This window comes from Gymnoscopelus microlampas, assembly GCF_963454915.1.
Source record: "Gymnoscopelus microlampas genome assembly, chromosome: 7".
NCBI lineage: Eukaryota > Metazoa > Chordata > Actinopteri > Myctophiformes > Myctophidae > Gymnoscopelus > Gymnoscopelus microlampas.
Genome location: NC_139944.1, coordinates 22,089,231 through 22,112,922, shown reverse-complemented (window position 1 = coordinate 22,112,922; position 23,692 = coordinate 22,089,231). Strand labels below are relative to the sequence as shown.

At 41.8% G+C, this 23,692-nt stretch overlaps 1 protein-coding gene across 1 annotated transcript; it reads right to left on the bottom strand.

Moving 5' to 3' along the window:
• Positions 1–2,982: 2,982 nt before the first annotated feature.
• On the bottom strand, positions 2,983–22,901 carry soat2 (sterol O-acyltransferase 2; the record flags this gene model as incomplete). The annotated part of the gene is made up of 15 exons (XM_084061762.1): positions 2,983–3,033; positions 7,509–7,654; positions 8,721–8,856; positions 9,153–9,251; positions 9,821–9,918; positions 12,076–12,202; positions 12,872–12,917; positions 13,612–13,696; positions 14,264–14,339; positions 14,690–14,972; positions 16,751–16,858; positions 17,135–17,188; positions 20,783–20,910; positions 22,249–22,307; positions 22,820–22,901. 15 exons carry the CDS (start codon positions 22,899–22,901, stop codon positions 2,983–2,985), a joined length of 1,578 nt encoding a protein of 525 aa, XP_083917888.1.
• Between the last annotated feature and the right edge of the window lie 791 nt (positions 22,902–23,692).

Sequence of the window (23,692 nt, the reverse complement as noted above, 5' to 3'; positions counted from 1 at the left end):
CATGTGGAGTTATTAGGAATGAAAACAAAGGCGAACCACCGGAAGAGGAGGGCTGAAGGAGCGTAAACGGGCCGACATCCGGTCTCTGCACAGGGAATTGGGCCAGAGGCAAATTCAAATCATTATTTTTTGCCGATGGGTTCCCAGATTGGTATCATGACAGTATCGTGTCACTATTGAAATATGAAATATTTAATCAGAATATGGCCCTTCTATTCCACTGGGCCAAACAAGAGTGGATTCATTTGATAGCAGATGAAGCAGAAGTTGACCCAGCGTTACGTCATTAATGTAAATGCTGTTCCAACAATAACCCACTTCTTCCTGTCTGACTTCACATGGAAAGATAAACATGCTCGTTGGCATCCTGAAAAGATACTGTTTATCTAACATAGGGTCATGGTCCATTTGGTCACGTAACCGTTTCTATGGGTGTATATATTCTGTTTGTTTTTTTTGTGGGTTTTCTTTTTACTTTGCTCTCCATTTTTCTTTATAAATGTCTTATTTCTAGCATAATGTTTTTGTTTTTAAGACTTATGGTGCGTTCACACTGGCAGATACAAAAGATACAAAGCTACACAGCATATTTGTAGCTTTGTATCTTTGTAACTGTTACAGCAGCTACAAACGTCGTATGTATCTATGTTGCTGGCTTTATTTGTAGCTGCCAGTGTGAATGCAGCATTAGTGCCAGGGACACCCCATATAAGAATTGTGTTGTTAAAATATGACAAAAATATTCCTAATTTGTCAAAAAGAAATCAAGATTCTTTGAAAAGAACAGATCTACATGCTCACAATCGATGCACGTTTGTAGATCGGCTATTTTCAAATAGACCGATGTATATAGGGTTAAAGTGATTCAAATAATTTTGCTGCTATATTAACAAATTTAGCTGGGGACCCCTTGGAACCCCCTCAAGGACCCCACATTGAGAACCACTGATATGAGAAGTGACATTGAAGCCCTTGACAGAGTTTTTGTTGAATATTCCAAAAGCATCTCCAGTGTCCCTCAGAACCTCAGGCTTTTAAGAGAGTAAAGAATTCAAGATCCCATCATCCCACTTGTGGAGGTTCTTTTCCCCCCACTAGAATGCTTGATGGTATAGTCAAGGACAGAGTGTGTGTGTGCGCCAAGATCACTAGATAAGCACTTGTCAATAAACCAGCTACTTGATATTCAACTCAAGTGGTACTTCATGATGTGCAAACTGCATGCTGTTTTTCAGTTCACGAGCAGTTTAATACTGTAATATGCAATAATTGTATATGTGTTTTTTACACGGCATCATCTTGGGGTTCATCAAGCAGGACATTCTCTTAGGGTTCTAGCAGGTCATCATATCGTAGCTGTCGGCCAGAAACCTGGTATCTCTATATTTTGACTTTTTATGTGTTTTCCCCCCTTAAATGAATGCCCTGGCTTACTTCGTCATACTACGGTGTCACACAAAAGTAGCAAAATCTGCCACATACTACGGTGTCACACAAAAGTAGCAAAATTTGCCGATCTATAAGCTCACAACGCATCGCGATTCAACGCTTTGTGAGCTTGTAGATCTGCAATGTTACATTTAAAGTGAAAGTGGTTAAGTGTGTCTGTGTTTTATAAATATTGAAACAAAGAAAAGTATTAACAAGAGCTTGTGACTAAATAATAACTCACATTGTAATTTGTACTTATGAATACATAAGTATTTGTTTAAAAGCATGTACTTTTGAATAATCAAATAAAAGCAGAGTTAAAGTACCCCATTACTTTAACTCAATTGTTGCACTGTGACTGTATAATTACATTTACATTAAGTGCAACTCCCATATTTTGTAATAACCCTGTGATAGCCACGCCAATATGTAATAATTGATTACATAACACGGTGTGATTACATAATTCGGTGTTATTACATAATGTGTTGTTACATGCCTTCATTCTTCAACATATGTTATTTCATTTTCTCCCAATTTAGCCATTGTCACTTCCCCTCTGTGCACTGAGGCCCTCAGGCCCGTTACTGCACACAGCCACTGTGTTGACCTGGGAAGGAAATGTGAATTGATTTTAGTAGACCTCTGAAAATGCAGAGATGATGACTTTCCTTTCCTGAAATGTCACTTTGACTACTTCCTTCTTCCCGACCTTTCCACCCTTCATCACAACATCACACACACACACACACACACACACACACACACACACACACACACACACACACACACACACACACACACACACACACACACACACACACACACACACACACACACACACACACACACACACACATCTTCCATCATATCCTGCTGTACTACTCGATGGAAAGACGCTCATGCACACAGATTTTGTCAATGTGATAGTGTCACAACCGTGCTAGATGGGTCCTCCTCCTAGCTGGGGTGGAGTAGGTAGAAAGGCCAGCTGGGCATCAGAATGTCCAAGGTTCGCCCCCCAGCGTGCCAGCTTGCCAGACCCCCCCCCCCACCTGGAAGGTTCACTCATGAGACTGGAACTAACCTATAGGGTTTAGTTCCCCTTTAAAAGCAAAAACACACACTCTCTCTAGTCCGTCTTCTCCTGTCTTCGCCTCTAGTTTTAATTTAGAAAAGTTACTACAGCATGAATTATGGATCAAAACATGACATGCCACAGTACAGGTAAAATAATTAATAATATACAAATCAATTTGACCCACTGAAGACACATAAACAATATCAATATTAACTAATGTTTACACCAATATACAGTCATATTTATACAGTAGTTTCTTTCTACCTTACTTATTTTCTTCTTTCTTCCCATTTGTCTGTCCTTTTCATCCCGCTGTCCTTCCTTCCGTTAAGTTTTCTATTTTGTGTGTGTGTGTGTGTGTGTGTGTGTGTGTGTGTGTGTGTGTGTGTGTACACATTTCGCCTCCTCATCCCACCATTCCTTCATCCCTCCATCACAGAACGGCAGCTGTCACGCTGTGACCGCCACTTCTAGTAGCTGCAGTTCCAAGACCTTGGCGTCACCAGCTCCCAGAAACTGTCCTGTTGGCAGAGAGCACAGTTATATAGATGGATACCTTCATTGATCCTGTGGGGGAAAATTCAGACACCAATGACAGCACAGTACAGTAAGATAAAATCATAGGAAGAGTAACATCACAACAAAAACACCATCAATTATTAATAAAAAGTTTACAAAAAAGTATACACCCTATACAATAAAAAGTATATAAACGTATTAACCCTATACAGTCATCCTGCCTGCTGCAGCGTTAAGCATATGACATCCGCGCAAACCACAGGTAATGTTACAGATGACAGCAGAGTGGATGTTACAATAGTCAAAACTAATCTACCATAATTCATCTTAATAATGATGACTTCATTTCATCATCAGTGCGTAATCAACTCTCTTTTTGTGCCACTGCTGTTTTATAGACATAAGCAGTAGTTACACTGTAAAATCCTCAGTTTTATTTTAACTCAGACGAAAATAGAAAAATACAACCATTATACTCCCTGAGATAAATGAACACTGAGACTTTTACTGTGTATCTGTGTTAAACGGTGAATGAAACCACAGGCTCGGGGGCGGGTGTCACACACAGATCCGGTTGGGTGGGGTGGGGTGGGAAGGGGGGAGTGGAGTTAGTGTGTAAGTACATCCGTGCACATCTGTCACGTCAATCCAAGGACTCCACATCTGGAGTTTTATAAATGCTTTAGACCGGGGAAAGGGGAAGGGCCAGTCTGTAATCCATGCACAGCTTTTTATACATTTCCAGCATTCAACATGTGTGTCTGCGCTGCACTGGACTGTGTGTGTGTGTGTGTGTGTGTGTGTGTGTGTGTGTGTGTGTGTGTGTGTGTGTGTGTGTGTGTGTGCGTGCGTGCGTGTGTGCGTGCGTGCGTGCGTGCGTGCGTGCGTGCGTGCGTGCGTGCGTGCGTGCGTGCGTGCGTGCGTGTGCCGGGCAGAAATTCGTATATTTATTTTGTAAATGAATGCCTTACTTCATCACACAAGAGTGTTCCACAAGAAAATAGCGGAGCTACAAGCTCACATTGCAATATGTTGTGAGCTTGTAGTTGGACTATTTTCACTATTTTACTTTTTGTATAATAATAAAAAAGGAACGGTTTTGGAAATACAAGATTTCCATCTGTTAGCGATGATATGCATGTGTGGCCATTTTGCACACATGTGCATGTGTTGCATGTGTATGTACTGTACGGTATGTGCTGTATGAGTTTGTGCACAAGCATGCACTCTCATTTAGGACTGCGGATAAGAGACAGACTGACCAAAGCTGGGATAATGAAACCAGGGAAAGACCAGCGTGGGCTCCAACGGTCAGATTAATCAGGTTACTAGCATCTGTGTGACATCCAAACGGTCAAACCAGAGCCACGTGCGCTGCTGTAGAGCCACTCTCATATAGGTTGCTGCGTAAGTTGGAGAAATAGTTGAAATGGGGGCAGTGTCATCTGCTGGGGATCTGAGGCCGTGTCTAGGGTTGTCACGATCATGACATTTTACTTGATGAATGTCATCCTCCTATAATTCTACAAAGCTCTGTGAGGGTGGTGTGAGGGTGGTGAGCCCAAATCTCTTCTGCCCGGTTCTCCTCAGTGGCTGGAGCAATTGATCTGAATTTGCACACAGCCATTGACCATTACCATGTGCACGGAACAGCGAAACCCGTTTTTCGCTTTCCCCAAATGTGAGCTGTTTATTAGCGTTTTTGTGTTAGCTGGCTCCCGGGTTGCCAGATCATGTGCGCATATCCCCCCACGGGTATGGACTAGTACAAATAGTTTTATATAATTTTTATTTTTTTAATTTCTGTTTGGCTTTTAGACATTGCAAACAAAAATGGTATAGGGCAGACAAATGACTTAAATATACAAAGAAATGACTGACAATAAATAATTACTATGGCCAAAATAGGATGTTAAGAGAAAAGATTATAGTGGAAATAGCCAATCAACAAACTCACAAGGCGTCGCATTGAGACACGTGAGCTTGTGGATCTGCTATTTCCACTATTTCTTAAACATTTTTCAACAGATGTATTTATGCTGATGAACATGGACATCCGCTTTACTCCCAGATCATTTTCAGCGCTTCCTGTATGACGGAAGCATTTGAAAATTGTGTGAGTCAACAGTCTGGCTTGAGAGACATGGGGCAAAGGGACAGTGTTTCTGGGCTTCCGTTGTAGCCAGCGGATATACCCAGGCCATCCTCTACCGCACTGGTTCTCAATGTGGGGCGGAGGGGGTTCTAGGGGGTCCCCAGCTAAATGAATGATGGTTCGGAACCAAAGGACCCTTACTGGTCTGTAACTCTGAGAGTGTACAATTGGAACCATTCCAACACTCTTCAGAGTTAAATGATTATGAACACTGGGGATTTTACAGTGTAGAGTGGGGCCCCAGAGAGGATCATATCAAATGGGGGTGTGTGTCCTAATGCATGACAAAATGCTGGTCTTTGAATAGAACACGTTTAAGAATCCCTGCTCTATCATGCACCAGTCATTGTTTACAATCCGATTAGCAGTGATGGAAATGATCCAAGTATATTTACACAAGTACTGTACTTTTGAGGTACTTTTACTTGAGACAGTGTCCTATTCAGGCGTGCACCGTGGTACTTTGGGGCTTGCTGGAACTCCAGGCGCTTGTTGTCAACTATCAAGTCCAATTCCCTTTTCGATTCACTGTTCTTTAATTTTTTTGGGGCATATTTTTATTTTATTTTAAAATCTTCACAAAAGTACACATACAACCCCCCCACATCCCTCCCTCCTCCCACATACAAACCCACATAGATAAAGGAAAGCACAGATTAAACATAATCAACTAGAAAAAGTGCTCCTAAGAGCACAGGTCTCCACCAGGTCAGGTAGGTTATTGTGGGCCAGCAATGTTCGGAATTCGCCAATCAGGATGGAATATGAAAGATCTGACGGATCCGTCTTGATCACTTGACTATAGAGATAATGTGTACCGATTTGCGTGATGTTTGGACAACACTTTTAGGAGAAATATATATTTTTTTGTGGCAAAAATCTGCCTCCTGGTGGTGCTATAATAGGGCAATGTTAAAAGGGTGGCATTTGTTCCTCAAATGTGCGTGCAAAGTTTCATTGCAATCGAACGCTGCGTTCATGATTTGCGGCATTCTGTTCAAAACGGGCCACTCCTGCAAAAAATTCAAACAGATCCGTCTTGATCACATGACTATAGAGATCATGTGTACCGATGATCGGAAGGAGTAAGTAAAGTTTTACATAAGTCGGCCTCCTGGTGGTGCTATAAAAGGCAGATGTGAAAAGTGGAGGGCAAATGTTTTTCCTTGGCCTCTAGGGAGTGCGAATACAACGTTTTACACAGATCGGTTCAGTTATGGGTAAAAACACAAATCGGTCTGTTGTAGCGCCACCATGAGGGTGATTTGAAAACTTTCAAGTGGCATTTCTTCCTCTGCCTAGTGGGAATGTGCGTGCAAAAGTTATTGGAAATCGCAGGCTGTGTTCATGATTTGAGGGCAGGCGTTTTGTTCAAAACGGACCAATCCTGCAAACTTTGGAAGCCATTTTTAGCCAATCAGGATGGAACATGAAAAATCTGAAAGACAAGTTTGGTTTAATGACTATAGAGATACTGTGTACCGATTTGCGTGATGTTTGGACAAAATCTGTAGGAGTACTGTCAAAACAATTTGTTTTGCAAAAATCGGCCTCCTGGTGGCGCTATAACAGGCCCATGTGAAAGATTTGGGGCAGAGGTTCTGCTCTGGCATACAGGGAGTGTGTGTGCACAGTTTCGCTGGGATCAAGCCAACGGTGCCGGAGATTAGTTGTTCACAGACCAACACACAGGCACACACATGGACGGACGGACAGACAGGGTGCAAAACATAATCTCGGCCATGCCTTTCGGCCTGGCGTTGACAAAAATAAAGGTGCAAAAAAGAAAAGGAACAAGAAGAGCCAAATCTACTGTTTAGCCATTAAGTATAGCTTCAAAAAATAATATATCTAGACTGAGATAGCTGTAGATAACAACAGGGGCGGACTGGCCATTTGGCGTATCGGGCATATGTCCGGTGGGCCGCTGGTCCAGTGGGCCACCCATATTTTTTGAAAAATATTTTAGCTCCTGTGGTATGATTATTACGGTCATTTCCGGGTCAAATGGCCCAATTATTAGCTACGTTAATGTTTGGGCTGGGATGCTTCGCAGCAGTGGCCTCAGTGCAGCTGCAGAGTTCATGTGAAACCTAGGTGGTGGCCTAGGTTTCAACCTATAACATCTCTGATACAGGTAGGGACAACGTTTCCATATAACGTTGTCTGGATAACATGAAATTGTTTCTGTTAATATCATATTATTTTGGGGGCCCACTTGCAATATCCTCAGAGCCTACCAGTAGGCCCTGGACCACAGGTTGAGAATCACAGTTTTAAACTGTCAATAAAATATTCAATCAAAAAGAAAAGAAAACTCACCCCCGTCCGAGGACAATGTATCTGTGCATACATCTCCCGACAGTACAGACACACCTGGACCCCCTGTCCCAAGAACAGAGCCGTCCACAAGAAGATGTTACACACAGGACTCTGGCGCTTGTCATTCAGGACCAAGTTAAACCCCACTAAGGAAGTAAAGAAGCAGAATGGAGAGAGAGAGAGAGAGAGAGAGAGAGAGAGAGAGAGAGAGAGAGAGAGAGAGAGATTTCTGCTATTTGTTTCAAAAGTTTACCAAGCTAACCTTTCCTACTTAACTATTTCTGACAGCAAATGCACGTTTGGTTTTGTAAACTACAGTAGTTTGCCTAACAGAGCTCTGTTTACAAATGTCTTTATTCAGTTTTAATTATACCTACGGTACATTATTTTGTTTTAGCATATGTTTTCAAATGCCAATTTGTATGTTCAATTTGAACCAAACTATTCAGAATTAAAAAAAAACGTAGCAAATTTGTGTTTGTTTTGGGAGGACAAAAATCACAAAAAAAGTTTTTTTCTACGTTTGGTTCAAATTGAACATACAAATTATACTAAGATCCCCAGACCCGAAAAGAGAGAGAGAGTACTGTAATTAGTCTACGAATACAAACAAATACATTCTCCTTTCATATACTGTCACTTGGAGTTGAATAATAGGTTCTAATTTTGAAAGCACAGTTCAGAATAAAAAAACAAAACAAGCTAGAAATAAATGAAAAATCCACCCTCCATCTCCAACAACAAACGCTAACGCTATATAATACATACCTAGACAGAAACAGCCGACAGTGGATTTGTTCATTTGAACAGGAAGAGATGGAATGGAGACAAAACGTAATGTTCTTTCGACTTTTGCTGACTATTAAATGAGCTACATTTCATTATGAGGACTAACATTGAGGAAGTGGAATAGAGATATTTATCCCCCAAGTCAGCTGAAATGAGCATTGCTCTCTCCTGCGCACGCACGCACGCACGCACGCACGCACGCACGCACGCACGCACGCACGCACGCACACACACACACACACACACACACACACACACACACACACACACACACACACACACACACACACACACACACACACACACACACACACACACACACACACACACATACATACATATAATATAGACCTTGCATGCATTTCATCTGAGAACACAGGTTTCCATGACCCCCACCCACAAAAAAAAGCCTACTGCCCTCACCTCCAAACACAGTGAAGAGACAGAATATGACAGGGTAGAAGAAGCCAAAGCCCATTGTGAAGGCATACTCATGGACCAGAGCAGAGACCATGAACACAGTCAGCATGGCAGCTGTGCGGAACTTCCTCTTGGACAGCTGCAGGAATCAGAGAGAGTGTGAGAGAGAGGTGTCACTGCCAGTTTCAAGGGTCGTGTTGGATCAGAGGGGAATTTGTTTCACTGGCATTAAGAGATGGGTTTTGACTACTACACATTTAAACATGTGTTTAAAGAGTCTTAGGGCTGATTATGTATTTATGTGTGAATGCCTCAGAGCTTGTGGTATTTGTATTTTGAGGGTCAAACTGAAAAGTTGGACTGATCTACACTTCTTTCATTTTATTTACCTGATCACTGTACTGTATTATTTGCTGCTAACCTGGCTGTGCTTACCCGGAGGAAGTCTTTGTAGCCGTAGTAATAGAGCCAGTCATGAACCACTATGTTCCAGGTGCGGTAGTAGCTAGGAAATGATGTAGCGTTCCACCAGTCCTACAAAACCAATAGACAAGACAGTGAAATCAATGTCAATGACAACAATGTGAGTGGATCAGAACAACAGAAGAATGAAATAGTAGGCCTGGCCAACTGATCTATTCTAGATCAGCAGTTCCAAACCTTTTCTTTATCAGGGCCCACTTGAAAAGCTTGAAAGAATTCACAACCCACCCATAAAGTAGTTGTACTCCCCTGGAAGATGGATTGCTGAGGTGGAGCGCCACACCTATCCTCAGCTCCAGTACTTACCGCACGACTTACGCACCCATGCCGTGCTACTCATGCGCTGAGTTGGCGGTGCCCAGGATTGAACTCATGACCTTGTGGTCTTAAGGCGAGCTGAGCTACCCGGACACTAGATCGGCTATTTAAAGAAAAATATTGAATACAGACAAGACTACAACTAAGGATATTTTCTCTATGGTTTTAGTTTGTTTTATTTCATTTTGTAAACACACAATACAGTTTCAGTTAGTTTTGTATAACCTTGTTTTTATTTCGTTTTTTTAAGAGTTGTTTCGTTCGTTTTTAGTTAACTATAATAACCATGATGTCACACACACCTTGTAGAACATGCGGTCTGCAAAGCCAAGCAGCTCTGCAAAGAGGTTGAGCCAGCAGTGGAGGAAGGCAAAGAAACACAGGAGGAACAGCATTATACCTGAGACACAGGGACATTCAGTTAATTATGAGGCTTTGGCAACACTTGTCATGTCAATAAGTTGAAATCCAACATTTTAAAGAGGGAAAAGAGAGAGAGAGGGGGTAGGGAAAGAGAAGAGAGAGAGAGACCGAGAGAGAGAGAGAAATAGAAAGACTATTTACAATTTTAGGCATTTTGGATGCAGTGACTTACAAGAACAAGATCAGGGCAAGATCAGAGTGGCATGAACGAGCATAGTCAATAAAAGACTGGTCATTAAATGGTTCAGTAAAATGGTAATTTAAGCAGAGTGCAAAGAAAGCAATTAAGTGCAACTGGAAGGCAGTAGAAAGAAGGAGAACATGGTGAAAGAGAGAGGGAGATGGGTGGTGAGAGCAGTGGTGGAAATTACAGTACACTACTTAGGTACAATTTTGAGGTACTTTTACTTTATTTGAGTATTTTAATTTTTCAAATCTTTATAGGCTACTTCTACTCCATATTACTACAAAAAAACACAGCCCTATTTTATACTTGAAAAAACGTTGGTACGTTTACTTCGGTACTGTAAGTATATTGCTATGCCAATACTTTTGCACTTTTACTTGAGTCAAATTTTGAATGCCTGACTTCTACTTGTAACAGAGTATTTCTATGTGGAATTGGTACTTTTACTCAAGTAAAAAAAGAGTATTCTTTCCACCACTCGGTGAGAGAGAGAGAGAGAGAGAGAGAGAGAGAGAGAGTGAGTGCGTGAGAGCGAGAGAGAGAAATAGAGAATGAGAGAGAAAAAGAGATTATGAGGGACATTCAGCCTCTGGGCACTGTTCCCAGTTTAGGGATGTTGTAACCTCAGATGTACCTTGTGTTATCAGAACATAATCTTTACAATATGCACTAACTGTTATTCACTTTATAGTATAATATATATACCAATCTTTATACAGCATTATTATGATTCAATCTTTCAGTAGAAAGACTTGAACAGGAAAAGCCTCCATTAGCACCCATAGCAAGAAACACATACAGATAAGAAATATCTGATATCAAACAGGCCACTGACTTTAAACCACTTAAAACCTATATAGTTGTTTGACCTGGGTCTGTACTTGGTCCCCTCTTTTTTGCCTCTACAGTACACCAATCTCTTTGCCAAAGATTGCCGTTTTACAAGTTCACAACGTGCCATGTTGCGACATGTTGTGAGCTTGCAGATCTGCTATTTTCGCTGAATGTTTGCTTATTATAACATGCCCAGAATAGGGATGCTCGCGTTCATGTCAGAATCATCTTTAATGTCACGTCACAGGTTCACAGGTGTAAAGAAGTGGGTGAAATTATTTTTTGTATCATTTTTTTGTAGTTTTCATGAGAAGAGAGAGGAGAGACGTAGGGTAGGTAGAGGTAAGAAGGGGAAAAAAAAGGAAAAGAACAGAAGGTCAAATAATCAAAGATACAGATAGCATGTGTAGTAGCAGGTATGTACATGTTTAGAACATTAGCATCATATGAAGGTGTGTGAATGTCCTTTTTTGGCACATTAACATATGCAAGTGTGTGAATGTCCTTTTTAGGAACATTTACATCATATGCAGGTGTGAGGTGAGATAGTAGATAGTAGCAGCAGGTACAGTGTACTTAAGGTGCAGTTCAAAAGGCCAGTTTGTGCAACAAGGGAAGATGCTAACCACCTCAGGTCTAAAAAGAAAAACGAAAAACTATGCAAGATAAATCTCATTGAGGAAGCATGTAAGCGTGTAATCCACAGGAAAATAATCCAGCATAGGAAGACTAGACCGACGTAAAGGGAAATATTCCAGTGCGACAGGCCAGCCTGGCGCAGGTGGTGTTCAGGCCTTGTTGGTTTTCAACCTTTTCTAGATCAGGGCCTACTTGAACGTCTCAAAAGTGTCCCCAGTCCACCCATCTGGCCACTTCTGTGGCCAGATGGGTGGGCCTTTTTCAAGATTTTAAAGATTTTCATCTGTTTTACATTAATGTAATGCTATCAATGAAATCGTATTGTTTTACCAATTATTTGGGGGCCCACTTGCACTATCGTCACAGCCCACCAGTAGGCCCCGGCCCACAGGTTGATAACCACTGTGCTACTGTACACAGGCGATGCAGTCAATTCATACATGTCTTCATGTGTTGAGTGAGTTGAGTGACTACCTGGTAATATGGAGTGAAAAATACCCAGAACCAGGGTGCGTGTGCTAAAGGGCAGGTTGGCGGTGTTCAACACAGGCACACAGAGACGCACCAGGATGAAGTAGCCGTAGAACAGACAGGCCAGGAGCTGCACAGAGGCAACAGTCAAACAGCGCATCAGATAATGAAAACCATGCAGTACAGCAGTGGTTCTCAAACCTTTTCATGTCAAGGACCCCCCAAATTATTAAGTATTTAGCCACGTCAAAATATACTTAAAGTTCCAAAAGTAAAAGTACTCATTAGGCAGAATGTCCCATTTCACAAGTTTCCAAAATGTATACAAATCTTTAGAAAATAGCAGATCTACAAGCTCACAAGGCCTATGTGAGTAAATTAACTTAGTTACTTTCCACCACTGCTATTTGGGTGTCCTTGGCATGTAAATGCTCGAACCCCTGCCATATAGGCTCTTAGCCACTTAAACCCCAGCACAATGCGTTGTGAGCTTGATGATCGGCTATTTTCTGCGAAAACCTTCCCCACAATAACAGAAAACAGAAAATACACTAGTATAGAGCCCTGAGGGACTCCGGTCAACCATATGGGGTTTAAGTGGTTAAACATCTGTAAGCAGACATGAGTTGAAAAGGTTACTGGAGCATAGGCTGGATATTTTGGGTCAAAGGAGCAGCCGTTATCTCATCTGGGTCGTTAACCTCAATCACACAACCTGCGCTCCACATTTCTACCAAGAGAGGGCAATCATGTGTGGTTGCAATGGGTGCAGCTCAAAAAGCAAAAAATGTCCTCTTACCAAACCAACGGTAGCGGCAACATAATTCCATCTTATGTAGGGATTCCTGTAGAGAGAGAGCAGGCTTTTCTTACTTGAGGAATTATATTAGATATTAGAATACTTTCTGAGCAACTATTAAAAAGTAGAAACTGCATCCTTCAGCCGAAATGCACCCATTTTGTCTGCCCAAAGTCAGTAATCTGTCAGTGTGGTCTTATTTGTAGGATTTCTTTTGACTTTTTACTCTATCATTTCAAAGCACTATTCATTGAGGACCCATTTATGTCACAAAAACTGTATTTCTAATCATGGATGTATAGTGTTTATGCAGGTTTGAATTGGCTACATTTTCTTATCCACTTAAGCCCTAATACACTTCTATGACAAATAGCAAAAAGATCTGCAGTGTGACCTTGTAGATGTGCTATTTTCACTAATTTTGAATTAAAGAAACTTTTTTTAAACACATTTCCATAAACAGCACTGGTTAATGTGGTGAATTGTTAAATAGTGATAGTATCAAGCAGACAGTCTACATTTCCCAAAGGGAAAATCATGTATTTAATTCAGTGTGACCATCCCTACTGGCCATAAAAATGTATACAGCCTTTTTTATTAGATGTTGACTTCTGCCCTGCGCCTGGCACTTTAGACAGCGGATGTGCGTGCTTTTTCGCATGTTTTATGTAAACAAACCCCCCCATCCTACCCAGTAAATTGAACACTTATGTTTATGTTGTGTACATTATGTTCCATACCTGGGGTATGACTCCCTATAGATGAGAGTGGGACAGAAGAGGAAGTAGAGATAACTGGATAATGTAGGAAACCGAGGGGTTTCTCCTGAGAAGCAGAACCAACACAGCATCCTGACGTTAGTTATTACCATAATAGTGCTATGTTATTCTCTGTTTAACTCATTCAGTGCCATTGACATCACGTTTTTATAAGCCCAGAGTGCCAATGACGACGCCGACGTCATGAAATTATTATTATTATTATTTTTTTTTTAAATGTTCAGAACCCAAGATATCATGATTTGAAGAGTTGCTGCTCCATTCACTTCATTCACTTCTTGTTTAACATCTTACTGAAAAAGGCTGTATCTCGCTTCCTACGCACTTTTTTTTTACAATGTAATTTTGGCCTTGGCACAGGGATGATAAAGCCAGAAATATGTTTGGCACTGAATGAGCAATAATTAGACATAATAACATGTCCCAAATTGCGATGCCAGGTTCCTTTCACCTTTTGTATTTTAATAGGTCTCAAGTGATTGATTCATAATGTATTTTTGTACTTTTCCCTGGGAGACACTTTTGAGATGTCACTCCCCAGGCTGTGACACTACAAACCTATTTAGAGAGAGGACTAAAACAGAACACCATAAGGCAGAGAACGCTACAGTACCTTCCTTCAGCTCACTCTTCATGACCATTGGAACCGTTTCTCTGATGTAGGAATAGCTCTTCATCAGGAATCGAATCTGAGGAGCCGCACGCACGCACGCACGCACGCACGCACGCACGCACGCACGCACGCACACACACACACACACACACACACACACACACACACACACACACACACACACACACACACACACACACACACACACACACACACACACACACACACACACACACACACACACACACACACACACACACACACACACACACTGTCACGGCAGCCTGACATGGCTGTGACAGGCCCTGAATGATACTGACATGATACTGAACAGTGGCCATGATACTGACGATGATACTGATGATGTCAGGATCATGGCCAATATCAGGATCTACTCCAAAACATGCCACACGCACGCGCACACACCTGTTCCAGTATGACGATGAAGCCGGAGGCAGGAGGAAGCTGGTTGCGTCGGACCACATAGATGGGGAACAGCCCCAGGAAACAGCCCTGCAGGGCGGACATGAGCAGCACGGTGACCAGGTTCAGCCCCATCCTGAAGGAGGAGCGGTGATAGCGAGCCCCCCAGAGGGTCAGGACGTAGTAGGGAACAACCAGGGTGTAACAGAACATCACCGTCCAGGCCCACGTCACCGTTCCCAGCTTCCCAAAGGCAAAGAACAACAGATCAAAGTCCAGCACCAGCCTGAGAGTGAAGAAGAACAACAACCCAACAAGAGATCACATTTTGCCACTGTCGGTCAGTAACCTTGTATGTCCATATTTCTATTTTTTATGTTTTCTTCTAACAAAAAACATAAATAACTCCAAGCAGCAACAAAAGCAGATCTAAACTGAATAGTCACAGTTTTAGACATACAAGGTTTCTTCCTGACAGTAACAGTTTAACAAGATAGAGTGGAGGGAGTGCTCCTCTGTTTTCTAATCAAGGGATGTACTCATGGAAGGGTGCTCAGTTTAACCACTATATTGTTGCTGTTGTGCAGAAACCATGTATTTCCATATTTCAGCTTTTCTTTTTTGTAAATTAATGCCCTACTACTTCATCCTACAGCTGTGTTTAGTGTTGCACAAAATTGCTAAAATAGCCGAAGTACAGTACAAGCTCACAATGCGTCACACTGCGTTGACTTATGTCACGTCACAGGTGCATTGTGAGCTTGTACATCTGCTATTTTCACAAATTTTGAAAAATGTTTGAAGTGAAAGTTAAAGTGTTAATTCTATCTGTGGGTTTTATAAATACTGAACCAATGATAAGTATTTACAAGAGCTTGTCACTAAATGATAACTACAGTGATACATTAGAACACAGGCTCCTTTTTCTATTTCCTTAAAAGTAGCGGTTTTGGACATACAAGGTTTCCACTTAACAGCGACAATATGCTTCACTGTACAAAAATTGCAAATAGGCTGTTTTGAAAATGTACGTGGGAAGAAACATGAAACAACGCAATGCGCTGTGGGCTTGTAGAACTGCTATTTCTGCTATGAATACAGCTATGGGTGGGGTTTTTGACTTGCCCATTAGTGTGCCTTGGGCACGAAAACTTTGAGAACCACTGAACTAATTAAGAAAATCATAATGCTTCGCATGTTCACCTGTGCCATGTTTGCATTATAATAAAATACAAGAAATTCACGGTGATTTTCTTCCAGGATAATGTGTAGGGGAAAATACTACATCTTTTGTAAATTTAAATTTAATGGTAAGTACTTCTATTGAATATTCTTTGCTAATTGCATTTGCCCCTGGCAGCTGTCCCTGTGGGAATCAAAACCACAGCCCTGCATGTGAAAACACTCACCAAATCTTTACAGTGCTGCCCCAAAGCAACAGCAGATACTCTCAAATGGATTGATTGCTCTATTTATCTATGGCCAGACGCCCAGACAAGCTATGAGGGAATGTGCGTGCGTGTGTGTGTGCGTGTGTGTGTGTGTGTGTGTGTGTGTGTGTGTGTGTGTGTGTGTGTGTGTGTGTGTGTGTGTGTGTGTGTGTGTGTGTGTGTGTGTGTGTGTGTGTGTGTGTGTGTGTGTGTGTGTGTGCGTGCGCGCGTGCGTGTGTGTGTGTGTGCGCGCGTGCGTGTGTGTGATAGAGAGAGGGAGAGGGAGAGAGGCAATAAAGATTACATTTGACGTTTTCAGAAAAGAAGATAAGAAGTGAGAGATTTTTGTTTATGCCAGAGGGTGACATTTCTGTGAGACTTGGTACAGGGCCATGAGGTTTGCATCACGTCAATGTCATAAAAACACACGCACGAGTACTCACACACGTGTGTGTGCACACACACACGCGCGCGCACACGCCCGCCCGCCCGCCCGCCCGCCCGCCCGCCCACCCACCCACCCACCCACCCACCCACCCACACACACACACACACACACACACACACACACACACACACACACACACACACACACACACACACACACACACAAACGCCACATAAACTCACAAACCTGCCCTGGTCAATATAGTCGACAATCAGCGTGCTGGCACAGAAGAGGACGAGCACAGCTATGAACATGTGCTGAATGGTTCTGATGTGGTTGATCTCAAACAGCTCACTGATGGAGAGAGGACAAAACATGTAACTGCATTATGATGGAGAGAGGACAAAACACATGTTATTGTTTCATGCAACAAGATGGAGAGCGAGGACATAACATGTTTACTGTGTCATGCCTCAGAACTATACCTGCAAGATGTTTTGGTCAGAAACGCATTAATAGCCACAGCGTTATGGAGAGAGGTCTCCCACCACAGTATACTAAGCTTATAGTGTTTGAGGCATTACCTACATTGTACTGTGAGCTGTACATATATTGAACTGAAATACTTACTCTAAAAGTGATCTCCTGTCCATGAAAACTTTACCGTCCTCCATTCTATGGGCTCTGAAATGAGGTTCGCAAGCACGCACACATGCACGCACACATGCACGCACATTCATATTGGAGAGTTTGGTGAAGTTAGATGAAGGTTTTGACAGGTCTCATAACAAGCGCACACACACACACACACACACACACACACACACACACACACACACACACACACACACACACACACACACACACACACACTGGACTGAATGAACTGTTTTGGCAGTCATACAGTAATCCCCCCGCTGGTCTACAATGAGAGATTAGTATATAGATTAGTATTGGCATTCTTAATCCACTTCTGACATTCCCATACAGGCTTTATTGTTATCACTCTTTGTCAAGGCTGGGTCTGCAAAGCACACTATCATTAGAGACATTTCTTTGGACAACAGCTTAGATCCTTGATGTGTTATGGAGGAAAGGAACTGATTCGATCATTAAAGCAGTATTGAGACAGACAGAAAGAGCTTGATCATTTCCATGGGATTTATTTGATTCGGTATCCTAAAATATCTCTCTTTCACTTTATTTTTCTTTACTTATTATTATCATTATTATTATTATTACCCATGCCGCTACATTGTCTGAAGGACGCAGAACAACAATGAGTTATTACCCTTACACAGGATGTAACAATAAAGTATACAACCTTGCACCTTGAACCTTGAGCAAGGCGGAAAGTACAAACACTACAGTAATAATGTTTCTAACAGCCCCCCATAGCTCTTTGAAATATGTATGAAGTACAGTAAGCTCCCTTCAAATATTGATTTGCTAAATATAACCTGCCGTAGAGAACTTCCATTCCCACCCACAGGATTCTCACACACATGCATGCACGGCACGCACGCATGCACGGACACACACACACACACACACACACACACACACACACACACACACACACACACACACACACACACACACACACACACACACACACACACACACACACACACACACACATACGTTTGTGTCTGTCCGTCCGTGTGGACAGCTAATCTCCGGCACCGTTGGCCTATTCGGCCTGAAACTGTGCACACACACTCCCTGGTTGCCAGAGCAGAACCTCTGCCCCAAATGTTTCACATGTGCTACAGCACCACCCAATTTTTGCAAAACATATTTTTTTATATTACTCCTACATTCAGGAGGCAGAGTTTTCCTAAACAAATGTTTTGATATTACTCCTACAGATTTTGTCCAAACATCACGCAAATTGGTACACATCATCTCTATAAAATTCAGCCGAGGGAGGACAAATCCCTCAACCTCAATACAGATGCATAGCAGGACTGGCCTCAAAAGTAGGGGTATCAACTAATGGGGCATTAAAGATGTCTAGGCTACTCTAAGTGTGTGCATTTTTTAAGCAAACTAACCCCCCACAATAGTGCTTCTGTGACCTAGTGTCATGGCTGTACTGCTCCTACCTGTCCAGCAGATGTCACTGTTCGCTCATGATGTGTTACAGCTGCATTCTTTCTTGTTCTACCCCAGATTCAAACCCTGGTCTCCTGTTGATGTACCTTGAGTGTTGTTGTTAACTTATGTTGTATCGTTGTTATATTGTAATGTTTTATAAGAGATACGATTTTATCTTATCTCAGGTACCATGTGAAATATGTGGATAACGTTTTTTTTGTTGTTCTCTTGTTTGATCTCCTTTACCCCTTGCCCCCCCCCCCCTCTTCTTCTTCCGTTTTTCTTTTTTCTATGGAAACAACGATACGATTGGGAACTATGCACGAAAACGAATTTCACCCACTTTTTTAACTTCTGTAAACCTGTGATGTGACAATAAAGCTGATTGTTTTGGGGGGAGGGGCTACGGATGGAAAGTAGCTTTTGCTAAATCCGGCACATTTACACTTGCTCATGTGTATGTATTACACCTGTCTTGTGTTCATTAATGTGCACTGTCCCGACCTTAATGAATAAATAAATAAATTAAAGTAAAGTGCAGGTGCTAAAGTTTTTACCACTGAGCTAATAGACCAATTATTTGTTTACCAACATTGAGACTGGACACAGGTGATTGTTTCATGCAATCAATTCTCAACCTGTTGTTTTGGGGTGCACTGGTTTCAGCACACCTCAACCCCCTCTTGTGTGTTGGCTAGTGAGGCACGTCCTAGCGAGACCTGACAGAATGGGTTTCATTGAGCGCATACTGGTTGCGCGCATACTGGTTCTTATCAGTGTGATGTCGTCTGTTAAGGGGTCTATAGAGTCTGCCTGCTTGCTCAGGGGAGAAATTAAATTTTGACCTTCAGGCAGTACCACTTGTCAACCAGTCTTGTCAAGTCAGGCACAGGATCAAATGTCTCAATAGAAGAGCAGGGAGACCAATACTTTGACTCAAGTACTGCTGTACCGGGGACCGAGGTTGAGTACTTTGTCCATCACTGGTGACCATCATCTGCAAACTTCAAATAGGGGAAAAGCAGAGCGCATTGTAAGGGTGCGCCTGAAGAAGCCTATGAAACGGGACAGGTCTTGGCACGCCGCTGTGACGTAATGTACCCTTCGAAGTGCACACACAGCCACTGAATTGGGACACAGCTTGTGTGTCCTATTCCTGTATTAAGCCTGTTTTGAAAGTAAACTTGTTTCATGCAACAGTTGCTGTGCTTGGGTCCTACTTAGAATTGTGACACCCAGCATGCACCTGCCTCGACATAATGCACCCACTCCCCATATGGGACAGGAATTATCTTCCTACTTCTCCTCACAGTGGTGGAAAGTAACAAAGTACATTTACTCAAGTTCTGTACATAAAGAGGTGGTGCCATGGTTTTGCACTTTTTCTGTTTTTCATGTGTCTATGAGGTTGATAGAACTTCATTAAGGCCCCCGCTGGTGGTTTTATGGTGTTTCATGTCTTCTCTGACTATTTGGAGTTTTTTCCTGGAGGCTGAAACCTTGAGAGTCAAACGTGCCAATCCAAAAACAGGGGCATAGTGACATCACAGAGCCCCCAAAAAACATACCCTCCCCGTCATTATCATAACACAACAGGTGTGGGCATGAGGAGGATGAGGGACTAGGACAGGTGGGTGGTGCTAAGGTGGTGGAGGAGGTGCTAAGGTGAGAACCAGGCATACTTAATGAACTGGAGGCGTGTCCACATAAACATTTTTTTTTTAAACTATTTCTGTACACTTTTTTTTTTTTGAAAAACATCCTTACATAATAATAATACCTTATGATCAGGTTTTAGGATTGAAAAATATCATGGCACTCCATCTTTAAGTAAAATGTCAAGGTACTTTTACTTGACTTGAGTATTTCCATTTCTTGTACTCTGAGACAAATATTGAACTTTTTACTCGACTACGTCCATTTGACAGCTTTTGTTACTAGTTACTTCTTCTAAATGTTTTCGCTAACATGATATGCATGATTCTGAATTGGGCATTCTGCATAATGACCACTTTTACTTTTGTTACTTTAAGTATATTTTGATACTTTTGTACTTGGACGTGGTAAGTAATTTTTAATGAAGGACTTTTTCTTGGAACCAAGTATTTTTACATGGTGGTATTGTTACTTTTACCAACGTCCAAAATCTGAGTACTTCTTCCTTCATTGTCTCCTCACCTGCTTGTTGTCTTCTTTTCTGCTGTGTGGTTCTTCTGGGTGAAGAGCTGGACTGACTCATTCAGGGCTTTGTCTAGAAGGTCATTGAGCTGACCATGGACCTGCTCTAGGACTGTCGCCTTCACTTTCTATGAGAGAAGAGACGGACCATAAAAAGTGCAATTGTCCTCAGCCTTTACATTTCAGTGAGCTGGTTGTTGTGTCTAGAGTGGCTTTTTTGTGTCTGCGACAGTGGAACGAGATTTAAATTGTTGGTTCTCAAAGTGGGGTCCGGGGACCCCCAGGGATCCTTTGGAGGGTACCAGGGGGTCCCCAACAAAATGATCTAATAAAGCGTCACAATCATTTTAACCACTTTAACCATATTTTATTCTTTGGCTATTCAAAAATAGCAGATATACAAGCTCATAGCGCGGCACCAATGCCGCTCTATGAGCTTATAGATCTGCTATTTTTGAAAAATTGTGAAAATGTGTGCAAATCTTTAAATATCATTTTAAAGCAAACATTTTGAACTAAAATCGTTGCTTCTGGGGGTCCCTCGCACACTATTTTGGGGATGGGGGTCCGTGGCTAAATACATATCAATTTGGGGGTCCTTGACATGAAAAGGTTTGAGAACCACTGATTTAAATTACAGGTCAAAATAATGACAGGAAACCAATAGTAAGGAGTACAAATGAGAGCCATAGAGTTCATGTACAATATTCCTGTGATCCCAGAAAAATGGAATGGATAGTGTTGAAGGGATATAGACATGAATCAGACTAATTTATACTGTGTGAGACAAGCCATGGCTGATAGCTCTGTAATAATGCCCAGCGCTTTCAGCCATGAGCCATGAGCCATGGCTTGTCTCACACAGTATAAATTAGACAAGACTATGACAAGAGCTAAGAGGATTCATAAAGATATTTTGCTGTATCACTTCACCCTGTGTGAGAGGATGGTATGGAACAAAACATAGCCAAATTAATCACATTTATTTTACAGTATACTTTATGATGCCATGTTGGAAGTGGTTACCTTTTTTAAACAAATTAAGAACAGATTCTTATTTCCAATTGTGCCTGGCCAAAGGCAGTCCATTTAAGGGAGATGGGAAATATTGGCATTGTCACTTTCAGGCAGAAACCTTGTATGTCCAAAACCATTACTTTTCAGGAAATGAAAAAAATATCCTGTGTTAAAATAGATACCTATTTTGGGCATATTTTCAAAAATAGCCAATCTACAACATCACAACGAGTATCATTGCAGCGTATTGTGAGCTTGTAGATCAGCAATTTTCACTAACTTTGTATTACACTATCATACCACAAAGTATAAAATACAGCATTCATTTAAGATGACATAAAATGATATTGAGGTACAAGGTTTGCCCGACAGCGACAATCTGATATCAAGAAGACATTTGGCACAGGGTGAGTTATGATCTGAATAGCTAATGGATACGACTGGCTTACCTCTAAGTGTGTCTGCCACTGTCTCAAATCTTCTACCTGCATCTCATTAAGACTCTCACCTGAAGAAAGAAAACGTGAAAGGAATACTATGTATACTGTATATAGCCTATATATATATATATATATATATATATACTTCAGAGTCCATTTCAAAGTGTAGGAACCAAAAATACTGTTGAAGCGACGACATGTGTTATGCCTGATTTATACTTGGTTACATATCGTGTCATGCACCGGAAATACCAGATCTACAAGCTCACACCTTGTGAGCTTGTAGATCTGCTATTTCAGTGGTTCCCAACCTTTTCTGGATCGCACGTGGCTCACCCATGTTTTGGCAATTATTTGGGGCCCCACTTGCAATATCCTCACTGCTCATCAGTGTGCCCCGGCTCACAGGACGAGAATGGCTGTGCTACTTGCTACACCGGCATGCAACTAAGTATCAATCAGGCCTTATGATTCTCCTCAATGGGGCTTCGTCATGACACCTCCTGTCCACCACATTTCCTTCAGTAAGGGACTTTGTGCACGTAGGAATAATGTATTCATTTCCAAATATTGACCCTACCATGACTGGACATCTCATTAGAATGAAGGCCTTTGAAGTTCTTTCTGTGCCACACTCCATTAGGTGGTTCTGCAGTTGCCATGGTTTCACCTGCTGTTGGATACACCACTTTAGAGCTGTCTGCTGAGATCCAGCAAGAAGAACCTGCAACAACATTGAAAATCTTGAGAGCATTCCCGGCCCACCCATCTTGACCACTTAACACGGCAGCCGAATGGCAGCCTTGTTAAGTGGACAGATGGGTATCAATTAAACCAACATAGTAAGTTCCTATTTATCAGTATCACAATGGAAACACATATTTGCTTTTAATATTAATGTTATATTATCATTCAAATTGTAGTGTTTTGCCAATAATTTAGGGGCCCTCTTGCAATACCCTCGTAGAGCCCACGCTCTACACTAATGTCTTGGCTGAAAATAGCCGATCTACAAGCTTTGAAACCCAACGTTCACTTGTTTTCCCGGATGTTCGTCTATTATGACGAGAACAGGGATGCTAGGGTTCATGTGGTTAAAGATATTACTGCAGTGCTGACAGTTGAAAGCCTCTCCATGTCATGCAAGACACGTTCAATACGTTCATGTACTAATGTTGACTTTCCTAGTTAGCATCTATTGGGAATATATGCTGCCTTTTTTGGACTGTGATACAACTGATTAGCCTAATTACTGTCAGCTTACTGCACGTGAAGGTCTACAGCTCAACAGTATCAGGTTCACATACAATAAGATTATCCTCTTTTAATGAGCAAGAGGTCCAATTATTTATGTATAACACAGCGTATATACTGTATACAGTACAACGGTGATTCTCAACCTTTTTAATTTTAAGGACCACCAGTTTAATATGCAATAGGACACAGACATCCT